Here is a 19255-nt window from a genome sequence, read left to right as displayed (position 1 = left end):
AAATAAAGAAGGAAGTTAAGAAGATGAATAAAATTTTAGAAAACATATATGATAGAAATCCAGAGAAAACTAAATGAGTATAGAAAAGAATATTTATTTTCTCTGCAGTACATGGCACCTATACTAAAACTGACCATGTACTAGGGCATAAAAACTTTCCAATCAAATGTAGAAAGACAGAAATAATAAGATCATGATGCAATAAAAATTACAAGTAGTAAAGGGCCATGGAAAGATAAACCAAAAATTAATTGGAAACTAACATTTTAAAGAATGATTAGAACAAACAAATCATAGAAATAATCAATCACTTCAGCCAAGAAAATAACAATGAGACATCAAACCAAAATTATGGGTTGCAGCCAAAGTAGTTTTTAGGGGAAATTTTACATCTTTCTAAATGTTTATATGAATAAAATAGAGAAAAAAGAGATCAATGAATTGGGTATGTAACTAAAAAAGCTAGAAAAAAGAACAAATTAAAAATCCCCAATTAAATACTAAATTAGAAATTCTGAAAATCAAGGATGAGATTAATAAAACTAAAAGCAAAAAAAATTGACCTATTAAATAAAACTAAGAGTTGTTTTTGTGAAAAAAATCAATAAAATAGATAAACTTTTAGTTAATCTGATTTACAAAAATAAAGGAGACAACCAAATTACAAGTATCAAAAATGAAGAGGAAATTAATAAAGAGGAAATAAAAATAAAGAGGAAATTAAAGAGATAAATCAGAGCTATTTTGCCCAACTGTACACCAATAAATTTCATAATCTGAGTGAAATGGATGAATGTTTACAAAAATACAAACTTCCCAGAGTAACAAAAATGGAAATAAAATACTTATAAATAACTCCAATTCAGAAGAAGAAATTGAAGAAACCATCAATTAACTCCCTAAGAAAAAGTCTCCAGGTCTAGATGGATTTACAAGTGAACTCTTATCAAGCATTTAAGGAACAATTAATTCCAATTCTATATAAACTATTTTTAAAAATAGAAGGAGTTGGCACCAATACAGTATTGATCCTAAACCAGGAAGAATGTAGTTTTTTCCAAAACAGACAAAGAAAATTATAGATCAATCTCCCTAATGAACACTAATGCAAAAACCTTAAATAAAATTTTAGCAAAAAGATTACAAAATTATTACTATGATAATACAACATGATCAGGTAGAATTTATACCAGGTAGACAGGGATGGGTTAATATTAGGAAAACATTCAATATATTTGAACATATTAACAACAAAAACAACATAAATCATATGATTATCTCAATAGATGCTGAAAAAGCCTTTGGCAAAATTTAACATCCATTTTTATTAAACATACTAGTGATTTTGGCATAAACAGTTTTCATTAAAATAATAAGCAGTATCTATCTAAAGTAATCAACAGATACTATATGTAAAGGGAATTAGGAGCATTTCCAACAAGATAAAAGGTTTCACCCAAGGATGCCAATTATCACTATTACTATTCAATATAATATTATATATGTTAGCTTCAGTAATAAAAGAAAAAACTGAAGGAATCAGCATTGGCAAAGAGGAAAAAAGCTTTCACTTTGCAGATGATACGATGGTATACTCAGAGGACTGAAGAAAATTATCTAAAAAACTACCTGAAACAATTAACAAATTTAGCAAAGTAGCAGGATATAAAATAAACCCACATAAATCATCAGCATTTCTACATATGAACCACAAAGCCCAAGTGCAAGAGTTGAGAAGAGAAATTCCATTAAAGTAAATGCAGACAACACTAAATACTTGGGAATCTACCTCCCAAGTCAAACTCCAAAATTATATGAACACAATTACAAACTACTTCTCACACAAATAAAGTCACATCTAAATGATGGAAAAAATGTCAATGGCTCACATGGTTGGATAATAAAAATGACAATTCAACCCAAATTAAATTACTTATTCAGTGCCATACCAATCAAACTACCTAATAACTACTTTACAGAACTAGTCAAAGTAGTAACAAAATTCATCTGGAACAACAAAAGGTCAATAATATCAAGGGAACTGATGAAAATAAATGTAAAAGAAGGTAGCCTAACTCTACTAGATCTGAAACTATACTATAAAGCAACAGTCATCAAAATTGCCTGATATTTAGGGGCGGCTAGGTGGTGTAGTGGATAGAGCACTGGCCTTGGAGTCAGGAGCACCTGGGTTCAAATCCGGCCTCAGACACTTAATAATTACCTAGCCGTGTGGCCTTGGGCAAGCCACTTAACCCCATTTGCCTTGCAAAAAAACTTAAAAAAAAATTATCTGATACTGGTTAAGAGTAATGGATCAGTGGATTATAATAGCTTCAAAACAAAAGTAAATGACTACAATAATCAACAGTTTGACAAACTCAAAGACATTAGCTTCTGGGATAAGAACTTACTATGTGACAAAAATTGTTGGGAAAACAGGAAAATAGTATGGCAAAAACTAGGCGTAGCCTCACATCTCACACCCTATACCAAAATATGATCAAAATGGGTTTTAGTCATAAAATGCAGTATCATAGACTAATTAACAGATCAAGAAATACTCTGTATCAGATCTATGGAAAGGGGAGAAATTTATGATCAAGAAAGAGAGTACATCATAAACTGCAAAATGAATGATTTTGACTAAATTAAATTAAAAAGATTCTGCACTAATAAAACCAATACTGCTAAAATCAGAAGGAAAACAGAAAGCTGGGAAACAATTTTCACAGTTAGGGATTCTGATCAAGTTCTTCTAAAATATATAAAGAATTTTTTTTTTGCAAGGCAATGGGGTTAAGTGGCTTGCCCAAGGCCACACGGCTAGGTAATTATTAAGTGTCTGAGGCCGGATTTGAACTCAGGTATGCCTGACTCCAGGGCCAGTGCTCTATCCACTGCACCACCTAGCCTCCCCCAAAATACATAGAGAATTGCATCAAATTTATAAAGTTACGGGGGCGGCTAGGTGGTGCAGTGGATAGAGCACTGGCCCTGGAGTCAGGAGTAACTGAGTTCAAATCCAACCTCAGACACTTAATAATTACCTAGCCGTGTGGCCTTGGGCAAGCCACTTAACCCCATTTACCTTGCAAAAATCTAAAACAATAAAATTTTTTTAAAATGTTTAAAAATTTATAAAGTTACAAGTCATTCCCCAATTAATAAATGGTTAAAGGATATGATAGTTTTCAAATGAAGAAATTAGAGCTATATATAATCATATGAAAATGCTAAATCATTATCAATTAGAGAAATGCAAATTAAAACAACTATGATGTTCCACCCCACATCTATAAGATTGGCTAAGATGACAAAAAGGGAAAAACAATCAAAGTTGGAGAGGCTGTGGGAAAATTGGAATATTAATGCACTCTTGGTGGAATTGTGAACTGATCCAATCATTCTGGGAAGCAATATGGAACTATACCCAAAGAGCAATAAAACTGATCATGCCCTTTGACCCAGCAATACCAATATCATATCCAGAAGAAGTCATAAAAGTGGGAAAATACCTACATGTCCCAAAATATTCATAGTAGTGCTTTTTGTAATGGCAAAGAATTACAAATTGAGGGGATGCTTATCAATTGTGGAATGGCTGAACAAGTTACAGTATATGAATGCTATGGAGCACTATTGTTCTATAAAATACCATGAACGATCAAACTCTAGAGAAACAGGGAAAGAATTACAGGATCTGATATTGAGTGAAGGGAACAGAACCAAGAGAACATTGTACACCTTAACAACAACACTGTGAGTTGATCAACCTTAATGGATATAGCTGCTCTCAGTAGTCCAGGGAGCCAGGACGAGCTAGGACAACCCTAGGAAAACATGTACTATGTTGTATACATCCAGAGGAAGAAAAAACAAAACCCAAAAATCTATAGAATCTGAATTAATCTGCATTCCCTTTTTAAAAATTTTTTTATTTATTTAAGGTAATGGGGTTAAGTAACTTGCCCAAGGTGCCCACAGCTAGGCAATTATTAAGTGTCTGAGGTTGGATTTGAACTCAAGTCCTCCTGACTCCAGAGTCAGTGCTCTATCCACTGTGCCACCTAGCTGCCCCTACATTCCTTTTTTTTTTTTTTTTTTTTGGCAAGGCAATGGGGTTAAGTGGCTTGCCCAAGGCCACACAGCTAGGTAAGTGTCTGAGGCCCCTATATCACTTTAAATTTTTTTTTTCTTATGTTTTTCTTTCCTACCCCATTTCTTCTCCTTAATCCTAATTTCTCATACAGAAAATGACTAATCTGTAAAAAACATGTAAAACACAAATGTGTGAAGAGTAGAAGGAAATTATATAATTTTAAAATATGGATATACATTTGGATGAATGTTAAAAAGCTTTCACAACATGTAACTGGAAAAATAAAATATCAAGAAAAAAGATAAGAAGAGAGGTGGGACAGTACAGGTACAAAATAATCTAAACAATCTCAAATGTGTTAAATTTTGCTTAACTTTTATATTAATTCAAGTGACAATGGTAAATAATATTGGAAAATGTATATATCCTATAAGATATGAAAATTCTTCATAATATAAAAATCTCCAATTTGATCTATTTCTTGAACCCAAATATAATTTTCCAACATAGTACCTGTACTTTTACTCTCTTTCACATAAGTCATCAAATATTAACGGTTTTGTCTGGAAGATTCTAGAAAATTCTCTAATTTTTTCATCTGATATGACAGATTTTGGCATATATACTGAAATTACTATAACACAATTGTTTGCTTGTTCTCACAATCAGTTAAGTAAGACAAGATGACCAAGTAACTATGGAAATGTTTCTTTCTTCCTTTAAATGCTCAAAGAATTCAACTCTAACTCTCATTTTACTTCTCTAAAAAGAACCTATGAGTCATCCTTTCATATAGTTGCAACTTATTCAGGTTTCATTTATAGCAAGAATTTCAGTAAAAATTTATATAGTGCATAAACTCAATAGCTGAAGAATAAACATGATATATAATGCATAACTATATTAACATTTACATCAATAATGGCATACATGTAAACCAATTTGATTTTTAGCACCTTGTGCTGTATTTTCTGCCACTGGCACTCTCTTGGCTCAGGATTGCCTCTCCTCTCCTTTCACCCTGAGGCCCTGCTCTCCTGATGGGTAACTCCTTCCCTGGGACCAGTATTTGAAGAACAACCCTACCTTCCCCATCTCCCCTCATTTTCCAGCTCCCTCTATAGGAAGGCAATAGCCTTCCTCCATTAGAATAGAGGAGAGGGAGTATCTTGCTTGCTTGTGTTTCCACCTCAGCACTTATCATGGTGTCTGACACAAAGCAAGCATTCAATTTTAAGGGGATGGTGCAGAACAGAAAGCTATTTTACAATTCTCTATCTTTTATCGAAAGTATGGCTCCCAAAATGCATCATGACAAAATAATAAGCTAGTTAAAAGGTTCAAGCGATCTAGAGAGGCTCCATCTCCAGAACCAGGGAGGTGATGGTCTTGTACTTGGTTCCATCAGACCACATCAGAAGCAGATTTAATTTTGCGGGTTATATTTTAAGAACAGCATAAAAACAGCTGGAAAAAGTCCGGAAAAGGACAGTCAGCTTATCATAATAAGTAAATGAAAAAGAAGGAATATAATAGCTGCCTTCAAGTATTGGAAGTTATCAAAGGAAAGGGTAGCTAAGCACCGTACAAAGTGCTTTACAAACATTGTCTCACTTCATTCTCCTGACAACACTGTGAGGGAGGGAATATTATCTCATTTTATAGATGAAGAAACTGAGGCACATAACAGGTAAGTGATGTGCCTGGACCATATATCTACTAAGTGTCTAGGGAGGATTTGAATTCTGATCTCCCTGACTCCACGTCCTATACTCTATCTAATGAACCACCTAACTAGGTGGCAGAATGGATAAAGCACCAGGTCTGGAGACAGGAAAACTTAAGTTCAAATGCAGCCTTAGATACTTACTAGTTCTTTAACCCTGGGCAAGTCACTTCACCCTGTTTGCCTGAATTACTCAATCTATAAAATGAACTAGAGAAGGAATGACAAACCCCTCCAGTATCCAAATGAGGTTAAAAAAAGTCAGACATGACTGAAAAGCATGACTGAAAGCTACCTAAAAATGGAATTCACTCCCTGGTAACATCATGGATTCCTCTCCTCAATGGAGGTCTTTAGACAAAGTTGTGTGCTGCAGTGGATAATACAGAGGGCAAGTGAAGCTATGACTAGATAGATACCTTCTTAGGTTCCTTATAACTCTGAGAACCTGTGATCCCCTAGTGAAAGACTTTCCAATGATGATCCACTCAACTTTAATTGAATCTATTTCTACTCAGATGTCCTAAAGTCATCATAAACTCAACATATCCAAAATTAAACTCATTTTCTTTCTCTCTAAACTAGGGATTCTTAACATTTTTTGTGTCATATATTTCTTTGGCAAATGATAAAGCTTATTCTCAGAAAGTTTATTGCCTATACTGATAACTGAAGGAGCAGTAAATTTCAGTAAGAGGTTAGTGAAAGATGAATTTGTTTTTTCCCCATCCAAGTTTATAGACATCCTGAAATCTATTTGCAGATACCTTGGGGGTGGTATCTTAGACTGTAGTTTAAAAACCCCTGCTGTAAATTTATTCCTCTAATTTACCTACTTCTGTCTAGGTCTCCACTATTCTTCATCCCATTTAGGTTCATCATCAACTCTTAATTCTCACTCACACCCCCCCTTCCCCATATATGATCAGTGTACCAAGTCATATCAATGTTCTTTTCAACTCTTATTTCTTTCTCTTACACACACATGAACTGTCACCTCAACTATTTCATTAGCCTTCAATGTAATCTTTTGCACTCAACCTGGGTATATCTCTTTCTCTTCTGTCACAAGTCATTAAAGGGAAGAGGAAAGGAAGAGGAGAGAAGGGAGATTATCATTAAGTCTGATCTCCACAAATCTCCTGTTTTGTCTCTAGGATCTGATGAGAGTGGAAGGAGAAAGAGGCACCATACCATCATGCCTCAGGGGTCTTCTGCCTGATTTCCAGACTGCAAGGAAAGAAGAAAGGCACCATTCCACCATACCAGTCTTCCACTGCTGAGATGAAGGGAGAGGGTACATTTAAATTTCATAGAGGAAGAAGCAAATCACTACTTCTGCTACAAATTCTTACTCCTTTATACTTTCCCAAACTCTGAAAGGACTGCCCAGAGAGCATACTTAACAAACTCCCCAACCCAGAAATTCTGAATCTTCATAGATAATCATGTACATCTTATTCCACATCCCCTAATGCATGATTCTCTATTACCATTCCTTTCAAACAACCCCAAACCCCCACCAAAGTCCCAACAAAAAGCTCTTCTTACCCTTTTCACTGTGCCCTCTAAAATTCCTATTCCATAAACAAACCTTCTGGTTTTCACCTTCTCCCCATCCCACCCCCATCCTTACTACAACTGATGGCAATTTCAATCGTTCTTGCTGGCACACTAGTCATAGTGGTGAAATTGGAGCCCTCCTTGTCCTACAATGACATCTCTAGGTTCTCCCTCTACCTCCAGCACTCAGTAATCTCTCCTCCTTTGAGATTCATGTAATACACATTAAACACCCAATCAAAATCCTGATATTGTCTACCTATGTCCAAAACACACCTCTTCCTTCTTCAATAAGTTTGATCCCAACTCATAATTTTCCTCTCCTCTCTAAATCCTGCCCTCATATCCAGGAACTAAGCATACACAATGACTTTCCTGTAAAGACCCTAACCAGTCAAGTCCCTCAACCTACATACTTCCCATAACTTACTCCTATACTCCATCTTAGCCACCCACAAAGATAGTCATTCTCTTGATCTTGCTAGAACCCATAAAAGCACCATCTTCTTGTTCACGAATTCTAAAATTTCCTTATATCACAACCCATTGGCTTTCAATCTTTCTTTCTGCCTTCCCCTACCAAAAACTATTTTGCCCACTCTAAAATCTACATTACCTCAAAAAACTTCAGTTCTCTACCAGATCATCACCACTGCACTAGCCACTCTCTCTCCCCCTTTTCCCATCTTAACCCCTTGGTGAAATAGTTCAATTCTAGTTGGTCTTATTCTCAAATCCCTTGCCCCCCTATCCCACTATTGGTCTTGCTCCCTTATCTCATTGTTGGTCTTCCTTGTCAAGTCTCAGATCACTCTCATGTGCTATCTTCACTTCTACACATATGTTGCTAATAGAAGGTGGAGACAATCATAAAACCATCCTCACTGGCTGGTTCCATTACAAATTTCTATCACATAATCTCAACTGTTCCCTACTGATTCAAGGCAACATTTATACACTGTACTTACCACTCACTTAGAGTGATTCTCCCAAATCTTTCCATCTCTTATTTCATGGCTCCCCTCCTAACACCCTCTCAGTTGAAAGCTTACCTCATATTGTACAAACGAACAAAAAAAAAAAACCAAACAAACAAAAAACCCAAGGCTATTTGTCCAGAACTCCTTCTCCCTTCTTTAATTTACTTCTCTCAAATGCTTTCTATCATTACCTCCTTCTTTATTTCTGTGTAACAAGATAAGGTGACTCTCCTTGCCTTGACCAACCCCAACAAGTGATCCCATTCCATCCTGTCTCTTCCAACAATTACCCCTTTATTAACCCCATTCCCACACTCATCTTCAATCTTTCCCTGTTAAACAGCTAGTCCTTGCAGTCTACAAAAATGTCCATTTCTCCCCAGGCTCATAAAACTTTCATTTGATCCTTCCATCCCCACTATCATTCTATTATTCTTCTTCCTGTAGTAGATAAATTCCTATAAAAGGTCATCAACAATTATGTGCCTCCACTTCCATTCCTCTCACTGCTTTCTTAATTCTCTATCATCTAGTACTAACCTTAGGAAACATTATCAATGATGTCATAATTGCCAAATCCAATGGTCTTTTCTTATTCCTCATTCATTTTTATCCTCTCTGCAGTCTCTGACATAGTCAGTTCCCTCTTTTCCCTGATAGTCATTTCTCTCCAGGTTTTCCAGATACTATTCTCTCCTAGCTCTCCTCATATCTATCACTTCTCTTCAGTCTCTTTTGCTGGGCTCTCCTCCTCTCCCTGTATACTGTCTCACTTGGTAATCTCAGCAACTTCCATGAAGTCAATTATCATCTCAAGTCTACCTATGGTCTAATTTTTCTAGCTGACTTCAGCCTCAAATTTCCAACTCCTAACTAAATATCTTGAATTGAATGTCCAATAGAGATTTTTCAAATCAACATTTCCAAAACTTAACTGTTGTCTTTTCCCTGACAACCTCCCTTTCTTTCAGATTTCTCTAATGTTATCAAGGATACCACCATCACTGACTCCTCATCTCTCAACCCTCACCCCATACCCATGACAGATTGCTTCCAAGGCTTATCAATTTCACCTTTGTAAGAGCTCTTGAATAAAATATTTTCTTTCTTCTGATATTGCCACCACCATGATGTAGGTTCTCATTTACTCTTACCTGGACATTGCAATAGCCTGCTGACTGGTCTTCCTGCTACAAATCTCTCCCTCCCTCAATTCATCCTCCATTTAGCCTCCAAAATGGTTTTTCTAAAGCACAGGTTCTATCATGTTATCCTCTTAACTTAACAAATTCCAGCAGCTCCCTATCATCTCCAGGATCAAATATAAAAATCTTCTGTTTGTCATTCAAAGCCTTTCATAACTTACCCCTCTTTTCCTGTTTTTTTACTCCTTGCATCCTAACCTCTATATATTCTTAAATTCAATGACCTCCTTGCTGTACCTTGGAATAATATACTCCATCTCCTCATACTAGGAATTCCTGTTTGCTGTCTCCCATAGCTAAAATGCTCCCAGCTAAGTGGTAGAGTAGTTAAGACCAGATCTAGAATCAAAAGATCTGTGTTAACATCTGGTCTCAGACACTTAAGCCACTTACTTAAATGAGTTTTCTCTACCTCACAAAGTTGTTGAGAGGATCATAAGAGATAATACTTTTTTTAGGTTTTTTTTGCAAGGCAATGGGGTTAAGTGGCTTGCCCAAGGCCACACAGCTAGGTAATTATTAAGTGTCTGAGACCAGATTTCAACACAGGTACTCCTGACTGCAAGGCCGGTGCTTTATCCACTGCGCCACCTAGCAGCCCCCGAGATAATATTTTTAAAGTGCTTAGCATGGTGCCTGACATGTGGTGGAGTTATATAAAAGCTTCTTCCCTTCTTCTTTCCCCCCACAATCTCCCTTCGCTTCCCATCACTACTCATTCTGCCTCTTGGCATCCCTATTTCCTTCAAGTCCCAGCTCATTTCCCACCTTTTACAGGAAGCCTTTGCCAATTTCTCTTAATTTTGATGTCTTCCCTCTGTTTATTAGTTCTCATTTATCTTGTATTTAGCTTTTGTAAAACTGTTGTTTATAGTGTTAAACTGTTGTCTCTATTTGATTGTGAGTTTCTAGATCTGCCTCTTCCATATCCATCGTGCTTAGACTAGAATCTGGCACACAGGAGGCACTGAATTAGCTTCCTGATTGACTGGCCTCTCACCTCCTTGTCTTCTTGTGCCCATTCTCCCTGGGCTCTGAATCTCTGGGTCTCTCTTCCACACAGTTCTCATCATGCTTCCCTCAATGGATACAGTCATTGTCTTGAAGATAAACCATAAACTCTTTCATCTGACCTTTAGTGGCTGTCCCAGTCTGGCTGCACACTACCTTACCTGCCTCTTCACTTTCTCTCTGGACCCTCTCCATCTTTTTTTTTTTTTTTTGGTTTTCTCAATCCATTGTGCCACCTAGCTGCCCCTAAGGACCCTCTCTATCTTCAGGCTGCTCCCAAGACTATGATGCTTTCCTCTCTCCTTCACTTCTTGCACTTCTAGCTCCCAATAAGACTTGCCTCAAATGCTGCCTTTATTCAAGAGGATTTTTCACATGCTCCCAGTTGTTAATACTGACCCCACACTAGTTTTTTATCTCCCCTATAAGCAGCTAGAGAGTAGGGAGTACCTCATATGTATGCTTGCATTCTCAGCACCTATCAATTATAAGAATTTGATAAATATTTGATGACATTTTAAAAAACTTTAATGTTAAAATAAAATTCCAGAAAGTCAGTTTTGAAACATGCTACCTAGCTCTGACAAAGAATTGGTGGACTCAAAATACAGAATGAGATATATTTTTTTAAATATGTCCCATGTGGGAATTTGTTTTGCTTGACTATGTATGTCTGCTTGGGGTTTCATTATTTTTTAAATTGTGGATAACTGGGAGAGGAAAAAATAAAACACTTGATAACTATTTTAAAAAATTAAATTAATAAACACTATATTAAGGGGCAGCTAGGTGGCGCAGTGGATTGAGCATGGGCCCTGGAGTCAGGAGGAACAATATAGTAAACTCAAGTAATTCCAGCATATCTTTTAAAGTTAACACCAAACCAATTATCTTTTCTACGTAGACTATTTCAAGCTGCAAAATGATATCTCTAAGCTCTCTTTACTCTCAAATCTCTTGTCTTGCCACTCTTGTTCTACCAAATCTATATCTACTTCCACTACTCTTGTGCTGGTGCACAAAGGTGGGTGAAGTCAAACAACTTTCCTGACTTGGGTCTATTATGAAACTCTTATCTCAGTCCCCACAACAGCAAAGCAACCCTTTTACACATCCCTAACAGAATTTCTACTATGCTCCTCACAATGGATATTCTAAAACTTTTCTTCTTTTCTTAAGTCTCATATCATCTGGGAACTGCTGCCTCAATGAAACACTTTGCCTGATTTTTTTTAAGAAAGAAAAAAATCATTCACTCTGAGCTCTCTCTTTTCTTCTCTACATCTCAAAACCACATCATCCCCAATTCTCCTTCATTCCAGTCTCTGCCAAAAAGGGAGACCTCTTCTCACCAAAACTAATTTCTCTATATCAATCAATCTCCTTATTTCACTCAAGCTGGAAGTAGAGGGAAAAATGGAATGGAAAACACAGAGATATGAGGTACATAGCCCACCAAGGAATCTATTGCAGTAGTCAAGGTGAAATGTGATTAAGGGCTTGAACTATTGAGATGGCTATGTTAGTAGAAAGGAGTCAAGATTGAAGAGATGTTACAAAAGTAAAATAGACAAGACTTGATAACTGAAGGAATATACAGAGTGAGAAAAAGTGAGGAATCAAAGTTCATGCAAGATTCTGAACCTGGGAGACTAGAATGGTGATACTGCCTTCACTATAACTAAGCAAATTTTGGGGAAGGATGAATTTGGAAAGAAAGATAACATCTGTTTTGCACATGATGACTTTGAGGTGTCCATTTGATAGATACTGAATTATAAATGTTCATTAAATAGTTAATGCTATTAGGCTAGAACTCAGGAGAAAAGCTAGGGGTTAAACATACCTACCTTGGAATCATTTGCAAAAAAAAAAAGATAATTAAACTCATGGGAGAAGATTATGTTACCAAATGAGGAGAGAAGAGTTGAGAGAGGAGTTGATAGAAAAGAGCTCCCTGATAGAGATTTGGGTTGGCTATGTTTTCTTAATCCAATCCCCTCCAACAGAATGCCTCCCCCAAACTATCTCCTGACTCTGATTTTTCAATTTTCCTTGTCTACTGTTTCCTAAAGGAAAAAGAAAAGGGGGGAGGGGAACCTGTCACTGGGCTCTATCACCCTCTAAAATTCCATTATCTTCCCTCCCTTTCAAAGTCAAGTGATAGGGTGTGAACCTGTGATTTTAATGGCATTTTTTTTTTTACTAGGAAACTCCTAAATGAGGAAACACCCTCTATCAATGCAGGGTAGCACTTATAACTTTAGATATATAATTTATAACATAATTTTTCTAGGTTATGGGGCAGCTAGGTGGCATAGTGAATAGAACACTGGCCCTGGAGTCAGGAGGATCTGAATTCCAATTTGGCCTCAGACACTTAATAATTCCAAGTTATGTGACCTCAAACAAGTCACTTAATCCCATTGCCTAGCAAAAAAAAAAAAGTGATTTACACAGGAACCCAATAGCCAGTAGGATGTCAGGGTTGGAACTTGAACTGGAGTCTTCTGGGCTTTGAGAATGACTCTCTGTTCATGATACTATGTCATTCATAGTTCAACCATTTGTCATAGCACTCTCAAACTCAATACTTAACTTGTCTATTCAAGAATTTGTCTATCCAATTTCCTATTGACCTCTTAGGTGCTAAAGCTTAATTGCCTTTTTTTCAGTCCTCAGGCTTCTTAATCTCTATGGTTCATTTCAAGCTGCTGGTCACTCTTCCTTGATACTCTCTCCTCCCTGTTTTGTTTTTTTTAATTTTTCACATAACTGTATTCTACTGATTCTCTTTCTATCTTAAGCACTCCTTTCAGTCTCTTTTGTTGGATTATCCAGATAGATAGAAAATAATGGGTTTATGCTTTGGGCTCTAACCTTATCACTTCTCTCACTACATTTTCTGAGTTGGTGATCCATTTCCCATTACTTTGTTTATGATTACTTTATTACTTTATTTCCTATTACTTTAATTATCATTTCTACATAATTTCAAGATCTATAAGCCCTAGTTTTTTAGTTTCTAAGCTCCATATCCTATTATCAACTGTCTATTAGACATTTACAACTGAATGTCTAATGGGCATTAAAAATTTAACAAGTCCAAAACAGAATTCATTTTCTTTTTCCCATAAACTTGTCCATCTTCCAAACTTCCCTATTAATGTCAAGGGTTCTATCATTTATAATCTACTGAGATTGCATACTGCATGTGATCCCTGATTTTTCTCTCTCTCTCTCTCTCCTTGACCCACAAAGCTACTCCTTTGTTAGTTTCTGATTCATATTCAATTCCTTCTTTCCACTCATAGAACTACTACTCTAGTTCAGGCTTTCATCACTTTTAGCTTAGACAACTAAAATGTTCTAATAACTAGTTTACTTGACATCCTTCACATAGCAATCAAAGTGATTTTCCTAAAGCACAGGTCTGAACATGAACTTATACTCTAGTCAAATGGGCTAGTTTTCTTAATATCCTACATTTAAGACTTGTATTTCCCAATATCTTTTTCTCCCCCCAACTCTTAAAATCTCTAGTTTCTGCCAAAACTCAGGATCTGGCAGATGTCAGGTACTTACTGAATATATTTATGACTGATCAACTAATCACCATTTGTTTCTTGCTTTCCAATTTTTGTTTGTCAATCAGTAAAAAAAATCAGTAATAATTTTTAATTATAGCCATAATATGGAAAGTTTCATATCCAACTTTCTAGCACTAATTTTTCATGAAATTCTTCTAAGTAAGAAAAAGTAATACCTGAACAATTCATTTCATTTTCTTTCCTTTCCAATTTTTCATCAGGTAGATATCTACTATAGTTATTATAGTTATGGTTATTTATTATAGTTTCATTAGACTGAATGATTTGAATCACAAATTTTTTTGTCCGAAATTTAGTAATGAGATGATGAACAATAAACCTGTCAAAATGTAGAAATGGATTTGTACAATCGATAAACTTGAAATTCCCCAGTTCACTTAATTGATTTTTAGAAATAATTAGAACAAAGAATTTTATTTTAATTCTAATGATTTTTTAATTTTTTTATTAAAACTTGGTTTTATCAAAGTAATGTCATTCACACTGACATTCTCCTACCAGCAAAGAAGTCTGCTCAGTAATTATTCTGGCATTCTGGGAAACTGGACTAGCATTCTTCTAATACTTCATCTCTAACACTACTTAAAAATTACCCTCTCTAAATTAAACTCTTCAATAATGGGGCAAGTCAAAAAGCAAAGTCTAGGAAATATGACTCCCTTCAGAGACAAGGAAAGTCTTGCATTATTTCTTGAGTGGCAATAGTATCTTCCATGGTAGCATTCCATTTGTCAATCATATTTTGATTCTGGAAATATACTACCTTAAAATGCCTCTGACTTTCAAAGACTAACAGCTAGAAACTGAATCGGCGAATATGAGACTGGCCAAAACAATTTTGATAGAGGAAAAAAATTTTCTTAATCCTTATATATATAGTTACTGTCCTTGACTTACACCTAAAACTTCTTCCCACTGGGACATGCTTTCAAAAAAAAAAAATCATTTTCAAAAGTAGATGCCAAAATCATTACCTCTTCCTTCTCATGTAGCATAATATGCGCTTTGAGACTAGCCACTCTGGAGAATTTCTTGTTACAGACAGGACAGGTAGGATCTTCCCCGTTGTGGGTACATTTATGAAGTGTCAGGTTGAACTCAACATTAAATGAAAGGGGGCACTGGTCACATCGATGTGGCTATTTGGAGAGAAAAGTGAAAAAAGCCACTGAAAAACAATTATCTTTCACAGATGCTTTGTACATTAAAAAGTTTTAAAATACTAACAAGCACCATCAATAGAATACAGTACTACCTGGTAACTTCTAGAATTAATTTCGGTAATGAAAATCTAGAAATTCTTCCAAAATGCACATAAGCAAAGCCCTTATAGCACTTTTAAAAGACTCAGACCAGCAGTATACAAGTGCAAAAGAAAATTACAAAAATTACTGCACACACATACTATGATGTATGTGTTCTTCAGAAAACAATATTTAAGAAAGTTGCATAAAACATTAAGCTAGGTTCTCCCATATTTGTGACCAAACTCAGACTATGATAAAGAACACTTCAGGTGAACCCATAGATCTCAAACATAAAAAATGTTCAAATCAAAAAAAGGATGTTTAACATAGTTTGAAATTTTAGCTAGAAAGAAATAAATGGGGCAACTAATTTCCAACATTCTTCCTGCTAATAAAATGGTCAAGCATTTTCATTTTGATAAGAATCATTCTTTTGGGTTTTGAATGGAAGAGGGTAATACCGTACATATTAGCACAAAGAAGCAAGGTTTTGGTGATGTCACTGCTTTATTCTGGAAATAAAGCCTGGATTGGCCATACCCATATTCCCTGGCAAAAAGATCCTTTGTGTTTTCCTGGTCTCAGATAGCCCATTAGCTTAAATTTATCTACACATATAGGGAAAGAAGAAAGAATTGGTCAGTTGATATCGGTATTTTTTTTTATGTGTCAAGGAATTAATTCCATGGAGATGCTGTTCACAATTCATAACATAAATAGGGTTTCACAGAGAAGATTAAAAATCTCTTCTCAGAAGAGTTAAGTTCCCTTCTAAAGTTTATCCTAAAATATCGTCCAGAATACTATTATACTTAAATGGAAGTTACAAAATTAATAACAGAAAATAGGTACTCTTTATTGTCAATAGTTTGTGATAAAACTTCTGAAAAATGTAAAATATTTTATAAAGAAATTTAAGTACAAAATTCAATTTCTCTCTTCATCCATAATTAATCCAAATATCTGAATTCAATGGAATAAGTTTCCAATCTCTTTTAAAAACTTACAAACCTACTGATAAGTCAAAATTAATAAATACTATAAATAAAATAACCAAAATAGTGACTTTTCTTTTAGTCAGTAAGATGTGAAAAGTTTTATAAACCTTAAATATGTAGTCAAAAAGTTCTAATTAATAATGCAATTAAAATCCAATTTGGGGTTTTTAATCTTAATAGGTACCTACAGTTTCAACGCACACATTCTTGCTTTCCCTTCCAAAAATACATACCTTATCATTTTGCTCGTGATCCCTCATGTGGCGTTGAAACTGTGTCTCTTTTGGAAAAGATAGCAGACAGATATCACATTTATGGAAGTTTGGAACTTGATAGGCATAATTAGTGTTCTCCGCATTCAATGTTAAAACTCCATCTACAAAATTGCACAGGTATAGACAATAAACATCGGTTGTCATTCTCATTATACAAATATATCTACGTAATTTGGCTAGCTGAAAAGCTATATGATGGTGATGAATGTGAAAAAAACTATTACCTGAAAGAGTCTGAAGTCAAATTAAGGAAATTCTTTTCAAACTAACTAAAGGATGTTTCTAAATTACAGATAAGCAATTTATAATAAAGAAATAGGTCATTAAAATAATTCTAAAATATACTTCTAAATAAATAAGAATCCATTAAATTCTCAAAGCTAGTTGAACAAAAAAATTTAAGATGACATTACTTTAAAGATTAACTTAATGTCACTTCCATTTCACTACATCTTATCATCTAGCCATATCACATCTCATTGTTTACCAAAACCTTTAACCTTTTCTATCTTTATCAGTTCCTTACCAAGAGTAACAAATTTAAAACTGATTTATATAATGAAAACATAAACTTCTAACATTAAGCATAAAAATATTTTATGTAGCTCTCTATGAACTATGAAATAACAGCTAAATCAATCAACAAACACACTATGTGCCAGAACTGTGCTAAATACAAATACAAAGAGGTAAAAGCTAGTCAGTCTCCTCTCTAAAGGTGCTTACAGTCTTAATAGATAAATCATTTTCTTGAAGCAATAGCTAAGCAAACCCTACTTTTCACTATTAGGTATTGTTCCTAAAAATCTTCATTAGGTTAGTAATCCTAAAGTGAATAACTTTAGCCCACAGAATTATTATAACTGGAGACTGTGTTCCATGCCATCAAATAAACTGTAGAAATGCTAAACAAATATGCCATCAAGAAATGGCATGGATGTTCTAAATTACCCTACACTTATTGTAAATACTAATTATAACCCCCAAAAAAGCATATATGTGAAAATAGAGGTACAACTGTTTTAAACCACAAACTGGAAGTAAAATTAACAGGTTAATGATAATATTCAATATTTAATTAACAATTATTCTGCCTGCTTTTTTAAAAAAATAATTTGGAAGGGAATTTTCCCCTTCAAAAGGCTACTCAGAGACAATTCATTTCCTTTAAATAAATATACATGTACGAAATAAGTAATCAAAATTACTTCATTGATCTTTAAGCTACTTATTGAAAAAAGAGCCAGAAATTATTTTACAACTCTATAAGTTGCTTCATCAGTAAATCATAGAGTAAGTATGTACAAATAAGGGCAATGAAAAGGTCATTTGGCAAAGAAAGAGGTATCAGCATACTGCAAAAGAACTTGTGCAAGACATTAAAAAGTCATAATAAAAAGTAAAATAACTGTATTTGAAGAGCTCCTTCATTTAAAAAAAAAAGCAGATTCTGCCACCTGTGCGTCACTGAGCAAATCATTCAAATTAGTTTTTCCTCAAGTATAAAGTAAGGGGTCTGGGCTAGATAATCTCTTTCCTTCCTGCTCTAAATTTATGATCAATTGGTCAATCAACAAATGTATTAGAAGTTATGAGGTACCAAATAGTGGTCCTTTTACTCAAGAAGTTTTTACATTCTAGCAGGAGAAGCAAATCATATAAAAATAGATACAAAATAAATACAAGGTGATTTAGAGGAAGACATTACTAGCTAAGAAGATCAAGAACCATTTTATGCTAAACTACATTTTAAAAAACCTAATTCTAAAAGGTTCAAGTGAGAAAGGAGTGTATTCCAGGGACTGATTTTAAAAAAAGTTCAGAAACAGAAAGCATATCATTTCCTGCAAGTCTTGATTAGGAAAATGAAATGTAAAGTATCTGAAGGATTATCAGGTAGAAGAGAAAATAATTATTCTTCTAGATTCCAGAAAATGAAATGCAACAACTTAAAAGAGACATATTTTAGTTTGATATAAAGGAAATCTCCCTAACAATCTTCCAAAAATGAAATGGACTGCCCTAGGAATAGATTCCCCCATGGGTTGAGTATGTTGTTGAAGGCATTCTTATTCTGGTATGGGATTGTTTCTGAAATTCTTCCAGTTCTGAGATTCTTTTATATTCACATCTAAAATTATTCAACTTAAAGAAAAGATGTGTAAAAAAGGTCCAAGTTGTCCCCTGAATATAGGTAATATTTCTAAAATAATACCTATTTAAAAGGCATTCTACATGGAGATACACACACACACACACACACACACACACGCACATTATGTGTATTTGTATACAAAGAGATTTCAAGGATAAAATGAACTGTGCAATGAGCAAACTTCCTCAACCAATGCAGACTGGCACCTTCCTGACAATTTCTAATTTTATAATTTCTAGCTCTAGCTAAAGTACTTGTCCAGGAACACAAGTAAGTGTCAGAAGTCAAATTTAAAGCCAGTTCTTTCTGTCTTTAATGCTGGCTCTCTATGCTGTATAGAACATCCATAGAACATGCAAGCACACACATACACATACATGCA

At 34.8% G+C, this 19255-nt stretch overlaps 1 protein-coding gene and 1 long non-coding RNA gene across 2 annotated transcripts in view; one reads left to right on the top strand and one right to left on the bottom strand.

Annotated features, from left to right (window-relative positions):
• ZNF236 (zinc finger protein 236) overlaps positions 1–19255 on the bottom strand; it is a 222667-nt gene that overhangs the window by 177995 nt on the left and 25417 nt on the right. The window contains 2 exon segments of the mRNA XM_074202830.1: positions 15173–15337; positions 16677–16819. Coding sequence (XP_074058931.1) covers positions 15173–15337; positions 16677–16819 — 308 coding nt within the window.
• Positions 1–19255, top strand: part of LOC141499992 (uncharacterized) — a 33956-nt gene that overhangs the window by 1704 nt on the left and 12997 nt on the right. Inside the window, exon 2 of the long non-coding RNA XR_012471817.1 lies at positions 6986–7125. This is a non-coding gene — a long non-coding RNA (uncharacterized LOC141499992). The remainder of the gene's footprint in view (positions 1–6985; positions 7126–19255) is intronic.

This window comes from Macrotis lagotis, chromosome X (genome assembly GCF_037893015.1).
Source record: "Macrotis lagotis isolate mMagLag1 chromosome X, bilby.v1.9.chrom.fasta, whole genome shotgun sequence".
In the NCBI taxonomy this organism is placed as follows: Eukaryota; Metazoa; Chordata; class Mammalia; order Peramelemorphia; family Peramelidae; genus Macrotis; species Macrotis lagotis.
Note: the sequence above shows the minus strand (reverse complement) of the source record. Positions and strands in the feature narration are given on the sequence as shown.